At 42.2% G+C, this 10440-nt stretch overlaps 1 protein-coding gene across 4 annotated transcripts in view; it reads right to left on the bottom strand.

The window, feature by feature from the left end:
* The window catches only part of PSMB7 (proteasome 20S subunit beta 7), a 63130-nt gene extending 54223 nt beyond the window's left edge, over positions 1-8907 (bottom strand). For 3 of the 4 annotated variants that reach the window (XR_014836885.1, XR_014836810.1, XR_014836977.1), the window contains exons 1-4: positions 8832-8905; positions 8304-8397; positions 7231-7328; positions 5579-5719 (exon numbers count right to left, since the gene is read on the bottom strand). Coding sequence is in view for 1 of the 4 variants with exons in the window: in NM_001097476.2 (NP_001090945.1) it covers positions 5579-5719; positions 7231-7328; positions 8304-8397; positions 8832-8893 (395 nt within the window). In the remaining 3 variants the exon portion in view is untranslated. 4 annotated transcript variants of the gene reach the window in all.
* Positions 8908-10440: the final 1533 nt, after the last annotated feature.

Below are 10440 nucleotides of genomic sequence, written 5' to 3' on the forward strand. Positions count from 1 at the left end.
GATGTTGCCATGGCTGTGGCTGTGGTGTAGGCCAGCAGCTACAGCTCTGATTCAACCCCTAGCCTGGAAACCTCCATATGCCGCGAATGGGGCCCTAAAAAGCAAATAACAACAACAACCACAAAAAAAAGAATACAGTCTAAAGAATTAATAACAAAAGCACCTAAAGGTTTACATTCCAAAGGTTCACAGAATACCTTATAATAACTTAAATACCTTAAAACAGGCAATATTGTCAATGTTCAAAAATTGGTCCACCCAAAACTAAGATGTTCATCAATGGTTCTTAAACTTTTACAGGGAACAGATCCCTCAGAAAAAAATATTAAAATTGTGGGACCCTTGCCCATCAATAGTACACACTATTTTTTTTTTTTCCACTATTTCAGGAGTTACAGATCTCCAGAACTCCTCCATAAGCTCAAAGTAAAATCCCTGGATGATGAGCTTGTCTACTGATGGGAACAACACTCACAATATGCTGCTATGTGAATAGAGTCAGTTACAAAAAAACACACAGTAGGATTCCAATTTTGGGAATGCATAAATGAGTATATATATATATATATATATATATATATACATATAGCAGAAAAGGTCTGAAAATCATAGATCTCAGAGATGCAGTGTATGTGCTTAAGTGGCAGAACGTCTGCTGCAATCTACGTCCCTCTTTCCTCATTTCTACAGTGTCTGAATTTTTTTACAATGATCCATATATATTACTTTTATAATTTACAAAAAGGTTATTTACTATTTGAAATACTCCAACATGGAAACTATCTGAGACGCACTGGTAGGTGAAAATATTAGGTTATATTATGGGATAGAAAGCACAACTATGACCTCATTTTTGTAGAACAAAATTGTATTATTAAACACAGAAGAAATCTTGAATAGTGTAATCTGTTAGCACAAACTGCCCATGGGTGGCAGAAATTCAAATAATCCCTTTACTTTTTTGTTTTTCCATACTTCCTAGCTTTTTCACTGTGAATATTCACTTATAATATGGAAGGAAAGATTGAATGAATGAATGAACAAATACATAAATTTAAAAGACCAGAAGTATATACACCCAACCAAATAATGATTCTCCCTGAATGGCAAAATTTTAATTTTTTTCTTTGGATTTTTCTGTATTTTCTAAATTTTCTGCAATGACTATACATTAATTTCATAAGAAAAAAACAAGTTTAATAAAATAAAGTAAAATAAATAAAAACAATTTCTAAAACAAAGAATAGTCTATCATAGAGATTTCTGCTAGCAGTTCCCACTGTGGTACAATGGGTTTAGAATCCAACTGTGGTGGCTTGGGTCACTGCAGAGATACAGGTTCAAACCCCAGCCCAGCATAGTGGGTTAAAGGATCCAGTGTTGCTACAGCTGTGTCACAGGTCACACGTGTGGCTCGGATTCAATCCCTGCCCTAGGAATTTCCATATGCCACGATAGCGGCCATTGGGGGGGGGGGGGGAAAAGATTTCTGCTAGACTCAATAAGGAGACTCAATCTTCAAAAGGAACACGTATCACTTACATCCTCAACATCTAGCCATTACAGAGATAAAAGTAATGCTTAAATAAGGAAAAAGATGTCTACCTCCATTTACCAAACTCTCTCTTCTTGCTGACTCACACACAAGGAAATGGATTAATCGGGGGGGGGGGGGGGGACGTACAATAATAACAAAAATAGTACACCTTGTATTCCTTTCAGCCTCTGAATGGGAATCTAGGCCCTGTACCAGGCACTGTCATAAACCTTCCTTTTTTTTTTTTCCCCTTTGTCTTTTTTGTCTTTTCAGGGCTGTAGCTGCAGCATACGGAGGTTCCCACGCTAGGGGTCAAATCGGAGCTACAGTTGTCAGCCTATGCCACAGCCACAGCAATGCTGGATCCTTAACCCACTGAGCAAGGCCAGGGATAGAACCCACGTCCTCATGGATCTTAGTTGTGGTCATTAACCACTGAGCCACGAAAGGAACTCCATAAACCTTGTTTCTTTATTCATTTCCTCCTCAAAAGTTAAAGACAGAACTATCCTCCTCATTTTATTGAGAAAGAAACTAAGGCTAAGAAAAGTGAGGTGAACAGCCCAAGGTCACACAAATTTAAGTGCTATAGAGATGATCTGAACCAAAGTTCTAAAGTCAAATCCTATAGTTCTCTCCCCTATACTAATGACTAACTTTATGTAACAACAAAAATGTCAAAACACATAAAGAACCATAATTACCTTGGTTTAAGTTTTTACGTGTTCTTCTCAAAACCTTGATAAAATTTAACTTTCATAAAGTATATTAAACTAAAAATAATAAAACACTGAAAAAAGAGAATTTAGAATTCCTAAAACATTCTAAAGAGATAAACAGAAACATCTGCTAGATTGAGCTAAATGCTTTAAACGACACTGCAAGCAATTCTGAAGTATGCAATTTACTGCAATTTTACAGTTTAAAAACTGTTTTAAATGTAATGCACCATGCAAACCACCAGAGGGAGCCTTGTGTTTAAAATCAAAATCACAAATGTCTTCAGATTATCTTGACAACAGATGTGCTTTAACAAGTTCTCACACTGCACTGGAAGAATTTATTTGATAGGTGATAATTCTCCAGGATTAGGATGATTACGTACATAAATAAATGGAAATCGCTGACATAAAGGCTCAGTACAGCCACAGCAGCAGTTGGGTAGACATGACTGGGCTTCCTGCCCATATGACTCATTAACCCTTGTATCCTCTGCTGTAACATGGGGATCTATGGTACTAGTCTTGTCGCACAGCTACATTTCACCTAATAATCACTTCTGAGGGCCCAGGGGCCATGCCACACTTGCAGGTGAAGACCTACAAATTCATAGGAAGGCAAGGGCCAGGCAGGAAACAGGTTAGTGACTCAGGCAAGGACTGAATGACCGGAACCATACTTCCACTTCTAAAAGCAACATCCATCACTCGGTTCCAGATTACTGCCCCGTTATTCCACCTACTTGATGAATTTTATCAAAGAAGCCGGAAATCCACATTTTAAATTCAAAGCTCCCAATTTATAATTATTGGCCACTACTTTTTTTTTTTTGCTTTTTAGGGCCATACCCGCAGCATATGGACGTTCCCAGGCTAGGTGTCAAATTGGAGCTTCAGCTGCCAGCCTCAGCCACAGCCACGTGGAATCCAGACTGCATCTATGACCTACACTACCGCTCACAGCAACACCAGATCCTTTTTACCCACTGAGCAAGGCCAGGGATAGAACCCACATCCTCATGGATACTAGTCAGATTTGTTTCCGCTGAGCCACAATGGAAACTCTGCCACTATTTTTTTTTTTCTTTGTCTTTTTGCTATTTCTTGGGCCGCTGCCATGGCATATGGAGGTTCCCAGGCTAGGGGTCGAATTGGAACTGCAGCCACCAGCCTACACCAGAGCCACAGCAATGCTGGATCAGAGCCGCGTCTTTGACCCACACCACAGCTCACGGCAACGCCAGATCGTTAACCCACTGAGCAAGGGCAGGGACCGAACCCGCAACCTCATGGTTCCTAGTCAGATTCGTTAACCAGTGTGCCACGACGGGAACTCCACTCTGCCACTATTTTTAAAATAGACCCAAATGGGGAGTTCCCTTCGTGGTTCAGAAGTTAATGAACCAGACTAGGATCCATGGAGATGCAGATTCGAACCCTGGCCTCATTCAGTGGGTTAAGGATCTGGCGATGCCCTAAGCTGTGGTGTGGGTCACCAAAATGGCTCAGATACCATGTGGCTGTGGTGTAGGCCGGCAGTTGTAATTCCAATTCAACCCCTAGTCTGGGAACTTCCATATGCCACTGGTACAGCCCTAAAAAGCAAAAAATAAAATAAAACAGACCCAAATGAAATTTCTCTACAAGCTGAATATGGCCTGTGAGCTGTCAGCTTATAATCTTTGCTTTCTATTCCAGCTGCCCTTTAATTCTCACAGGCCTGGATGCAGCTGCTGGCCCTGGGTCAGAGAAAAAGAAAATGTCTCATGTAGGTTGCTTAATGAATGATGACTACCAGAATAAAGGCCTCTGATCAACTTTCTAAGAAAATTTTAAAAGGTCGGAGTTCTCATAATGGCTCAATGGTTAATGCACCCAGCTAGCACCCATGACGATGCAGGTTCGATCCCTGGCCTCGCTCAGTGGGTTAAGGATCCGTCGTTGTTGTGAGCTGTGATGTGGGTTGCAGATGCGGCTCAGATCGTGTGTGGCTGTGGCTCTGGTATAGGCTGGTGGCTACAGGTTCAATTTGACTCCTAGCCTGGGAACCTCCATAGGCCATGGGTTCGGCCCTAAAGAGAGAGAAAGACCAAAAAAAAAAATAATAATAATAATAAATAAAAATTATCATGAAGTGCATTCTATAAAGAAAGAAAGGGTAGTTATTAAATGTAAGACAGATCACAAAAGAAGCCAGTATTTCAACTCAAGACTAAATGTCCAAGCCATTTCCACCCTACTACATTGCCTCGCTTCTCTTTATGAGAAGCAAATGAGAAAATGGATTTAAAATCTGAAAACTATCTAGACCTACACAAACACAAAGTGATGATGTGATTAAGGAAGAAAGAGAAACAAAACTACTAGGAGGAACTCTGTAGGAGTCAGCAGGGAATGAAGGTTAGATCAGGCCAATGACTGCACCTCTTCAAACCTCTGTTCAACTTATAAATCAGAGATGTTGGAGTTCCCACAGTGGGTCAGCAGTAACAAACCCAACTAGTATCCATGAGGACGCAGGTTCGATCCCTGGCCTCACTCAGTGGGTTGGGGATCCAGCATTGCCGTGAGCTATGGTGTAAGCTATAGACGCTTAGATCTGGTGTTGCTGTGGCTGTGGTGCAGGCCGGCAGCTGTAGCTCCGATTTGACCCCTAGCCTGGGAACTTTCACATGCTGCACCTGCAGCCCTAAAAGGCAAAAAAAAAAAAAAAAAAAAAAAAAAACAGAGACGTTACAAGCCCCATCTCAGAATTAAAAGGATAAAATGAGATCATGCATACATACTGAGAACAGGGCCTGGTACAAAGGATAAAATGAGATCATGCATACATACTGAGAACAGGGCCTGGTACAAAGACAGAGATAAATGCTGCCTGGTATTAATGTTATTATACCCACTGACAGCCAACTACAAACAGCATTTTTCATTTCATTTTTATCTTGCCCCTAAAAGAGGGAGGAAAAACAATCATGCGTGTTTGTGTGTGTTCACAAAATGAACTCAAAGGTTCCTTCCAGCTCTAACTTTCTTACTATGAACAAAAAAGGTTTTTTTATCCAGTAATACCATAAGCCTCAGGAAATGACTCAATCAGTCACATGTATTCACTCATGGGGAAAAAAAAAAAAAAAAGATCCCATAAATTCAAATGCATTATCAAAAGCTTTATGAAATTAAAATGGCTTTTTAGTACTAACTGATTCCTGGAATAAAATGTGTTATTTCTGAATGCTTTTTCTTGAGCTTCCAGGCTTCCCCGGACAGAAAATCTAAGACATGAGAAAAAGATGCTACAGAAATCCCCATCCTGGAACCTCACCTGAAAAGCATCTGCTTCAGCATCCGATTGGCTGTCACAACCCTAGGAAGGCGGCCAGTGGAGAGCGAGTGGAGCTCCAAGTTGGAGGAAATGAGTTGGGTTGTCATGTCTGTGTCCGCAGCTGTCCCAGCACCACAACAACTAAAAAGTACAATTAGAAACTGAGCTGGAATTTAATGACCAAAGAACTCAACTAGAAGTGGAGCGTCTTGGATAACGTCCACAATGTTCAGGTACAGAGAAGTTTTTGAGTATATCTGCACTGTTATTATTCTAACCAATCTTAAGTGAACATGAAACTAAGGATGCACATCTAATTATATGCAAATGTATTTTCTGGGGCCGATGGAAATTTTCAAATCATGAGTTATTTAGTTTCCATGTTTCTAACAGAGTACATTTTACTAATTCTAGAAATACAGCCAAGCTGTACAGGCAGAGCAAGGCATGCTAAAAGTCTTGCCGTTTAACATTTACCAAGTATTTACTATCAGATACCAATCATTCCAAAGTGATGAGAATAAAGAAAATATAACACGGCAACAGCACTTGATTTCAGAGTTGAGTGGAGACATGGGTAGACAAAAATTCAGGATCTCAGAGAATGTAAGATAGTTGCATAGGTACAAAATGCCATAGGAAATTGGAGGAGAGGGCAATTAATTCTCATCTTTGAGAAAAGATTTCATATGAGTTAGGTTTAGAAGAACAGAGTAAAATCACTGTACGAGCAGAGAAGAAAGGGCATTTCTTTTTTTTTTTTTTCTTTTTTTGTATCTTTGCCTTTTCTAGGGCCACTCCCGTGGCTAGGGGTCTAATCCGAGCAGTAGCCAAAGGCCTACGCCAGAGCCACAGCAACACGGGATCCAAGCTGCGTCCTTGACCTACACCACAGCTCACGGCAACACCGGATCCTTAACCCACTGAGCAAGGCCAGGGATCGAACCCACAACCCCATGGTTCCTAGTCCGATTTGTTAACCACTGTGCCACAATGAGAACTCCCGAAAGGGCATTTCTAAGCAGAGGGGCTGGCAAAAGCAGAGGTGAGAGAGCTTGGAGATGAGGGGCAAGGGGACATGAGGCAAACAGGAACAGTCCAGGTATAACTGGACACAGGGTGATGGCAGCTAAATAGGATGAAAAGTTTTCTGTGAGACTGTGCAAAAGTTTATACCATGCTAGAGGTTTTTTTTTTTTTATCCTGAAAGTAATGTGGAAATGTGAATAATCTCTTGAAAAGTTTTAAAGAGGAAACGGACATAATCAGATCTGTATTTTACCAAACCCAATGTAACAGAAGAATGAACAACAGAAAAAGAGAAACGACCAAGGGCAGAGAGGCCATTTAAATGACAACTGCAATAGTCCAGCTGAGAAAATAGAATCTGAACTAAGGCCTTAGCGGAGGGAAGGGTAAGAGGGAGCGGATTCAAGAGGCACACAAAGGCGGAACTGGGTACCAAGTGAACTGAATGACTAAAGGAGAAAGAGAACTTGATGATGGCTAACTTAGGTGGATGGAAATGCCATTTAAGGGAGACAAAAAGGAAAGACAGGCCGAACAACAGGTTTTAAAGGGACAAACAGTAAATTCAATTTTAGCCCTGAGATGTTTGAAAATATAAGTTATTCAAACTAACCAATACTTACTAAATGTTAGGAGATATGAAGTGTATTTTTGAGCAGTTCTTGTCAGCAACAACCATCCCTTCAGTTGCCCTTGTATCTGCTCCAAGAACTATGCCGTCCTATTTTTAAAAAAATATATGCTTTTAAACAAGTTGACACACACAAACCACAATTTAGGAAAAACAATACCAACCACCCTCTGCTCCCTCAACTACCTACCACCTGCCAAAACTCATATTAAAAATATTGTGCTATACTTTCAAAATTCAAGAAAAGGCTCGTTAATAAATATTAGTTGAACCTTCAATAGGTGGTAGGAACTATCATTCCTGTTTTTCAAATGAGGCTCAGACATTCAGTGAATTCCTTACAAATTACAGAGCCAACATGGGAAAAGTTTGGATTAATATGCAGAAATCCTTCCCTTAAAATAGACACCTCTGTCATTTTCTTTTTCTCTTTTTTTTTAATGGCTGTACCTGGGGCATATGGAAGTTCTCAGCGCCAAGAATTGAATCTGAGCCACAGATTTGGCAAAGCCAAATCCTTTAAACCACTGCACCCACTGTCGATCCAACCCCCACCTCCACCTCAGCAACAACCACAGCTGCTGCAATCGGATTCTGAACCCACTGCGCCACAACGAAAACTCCTGTCAGAGATATCACTCTCTACTTCAACAACAATAACCATTACTTCTTTTCACCCTCACGCCAATTTAAGGCAGGAGTTATTATGTCCCTTCGATGGATAAGAAAATGTGGCCATGGAGAAGGAAAGTGACCTGCCCAAAATTAGAGGCAGCAAAGAAATTAAATGGTTTAACTAATCTTGTGTTCTCCCATTACTTCATCCTGCTTCCTAAAGTAGTAACCTAAGACAGAAAAGAAACTGGCCCTCTCAAAAACTCTGCAGAGTGAGAGCTGGTAAGTGCACAAAACTGATGAAGAGTCTCTCCTAAAAGACCTTTCCCTGATGTAATGCTCCGTAATATGAGCCCTTCCTCAGACAGCCCAGAGAAGTGAAGGCCGCCAAGCGGCTTGGTTCCTGTAATTAGTTCCAGTCGCTGCTGCTCTCATCCTGTCCCCGCTTACCTTATAGACCACCCCGGCGATGGTCGTCCCAGTTTTACGAGCCGTTGGAAGCTTGTATCCTTTCTTTGCAAAGTCGGCTTCCAAGATAGCATTTCTAAGAGCAAATGAGAGAATAAAGCTTTGAGGAGCAGGACCATATTAAGCCGTCCTGACACGAAGAGTATCTGATAGGGAACTCAGGAAAATGAAAAATTACTAGCATTTGTTTTCACACCCATCTGTTCACTGACTCCTCCCAACAAGACTACTGTCCCGTGTTTCAGTGAAGAGAGCGTCTGAGAGAGTCCACACCTCGCCAAAGGAGAGAGAGATGGAGGTGTCCAGGTGCGCAGGTAAAGCGGAAAAGCAGACCCCGCCTCAGAAGAAACCCACGTTCAGGCCCTGATTCCCCTGAGTCACACGGGGCGCGGGCCGCAGGCCCGGCCGTCCACCCTTCCTTAGGACTTCGCGGCTCAGACCTCAGCCCAACCCCACCCAGGTACCGAACTCCTGCTCCCGCCCGAAATCCGACCCCGAGCATGGCCTCACCGGCGGCAGTTATCAAAAGAGAAACCTCCAACGGGTCGCTCATACACTGACACAGCCGCCATCTTCCTGAAAAGGTACTTCCGGGTCGGGGGCGGGAGCAAACAAAAAGAGCCCAGTACTTCCGGCGCCGCCGGCGACCTGGAGCTGAAGGGGCGGGGCAAACTTCGCGCTAAAGGTATTGATCTTCGAGTTACGGATTCCTAGAGGAGCCCGGAGATGTTTGGAGTGTAGCGCCCCAAGTGGCAGGAAGGAAAAACTGACGCCCGGAGAAGGTGGTGGGGGAAAGGACTTTTCCAAGGAGGACACAACCAGAGACCAAGCCTCCAGCTCACCAGACCAGAGCGGTTTCTACCGCTAAATGGGCTACAGGAGGCTTCGCAGACAGACACACTCAATTTCTAGGCAGAGCCTCACCACCTGCCTTCAAGGAGCAAATTCTCTCACACACTCAATTTCTAGGCAGAGCCTCACCACCTGCCGTCAAGGGGCAAATCCTCTCAACTCTCTGAATTTGTTTCCTCTGCTGTCAAATGGAGATAACAGCCGCCTCAAAAGGTTGTTGTGAAATGAACAAGAAGCCTGTAAAAAAAGATGTTCACCATCATCCGTCATTAGAAAAATGCAAATCAAAACCATAGTGCCATACCATGGCACCCACTAGGATGGCTGTAATCGAAAAGATAGAAAGTAACAAGTGTTGGCAGAGATGTGGAGAAATTGGAACCCTCATAGGTGGCTGGTGGGAATGTAAAATGGTGCAACTGCTCCATTTGAAAACAATTTGGCAGTTCCCCAAAAGTTAAACATAGACCCAACAATTGTCTCATCAGTGTATGCCCAAGAGAATTGGAAACAGATGTTCACAAAAACTTGCACACAAATATTTATAGCAGCATCATTCATAATAGCCAGATAATGGAAACAACTCAAGTGTCCATCAACTTGATGAATGGATAAGCAAAATGTGCTACATTCATGCAACAGAATATTATTCAGCCATAAAAAAACAATGAAGCATTGGCACATTACAACAGGGATGAACTTTGAAAACGTTGTGCTCAGGGAGACAAAAGCCATAAAAAGCCACAAAAAGTACTGTTCTGTGTTTGTGAAATATCCCTTCTGGATAATCCATACATCCAGAAAATAGATTAGTGGTTACTGGGAGATGGGGGGAGGAGATAATGGGGAGTGACAATATAACAGATACACAGTCTCTTTTAGGGATGATGAAAATGTTCTGAAAGTATATAATTGTAATGGTCACACTACATTGTGCATATACTAAAAGCAACCGAATTGCATTTTTTTTTCTTTGGTCTTTTTAGGGCCCCACCCACAGCATATGGAGGTTCCCTGGCTAGGGGCTGAATCAAAGCTGTAGCCACCAGCCTACACCACAGCCACAGCAATGCCAGATCTGAGCCGCATCTGCGACCTACACCACAGCTCATCACAACACCAGATCCTTAACCCACTGAGCGAGGCCAGGGATCGAACCCAAGTCCTCATGGATGCTAGTCAGCTTCGTTAACCACTGAGCCACAACGGGAACTCCCAAACTGCATATTTTTAAATGATGAATTTTGTTATGCTTATTTGAGTCTTC

The sequence above is a fragment of the Sus scrofa genome, chromosome 1, assembly GCF_054392235.1.
Source record: "Sus scrofa isolate SSC_HxYL_T2T_F1_AM1 chromosome 1, Sscrofa_HxYL_maternal_Yorkshire_Landrace_v2.0, whole genome shotgun sequence".
Lineage (NCBI taxonomy): Eukaryota > Metazoa > Chordata > Mammalia > Artiodactyla > Suidae > Sus > Sus scrofa.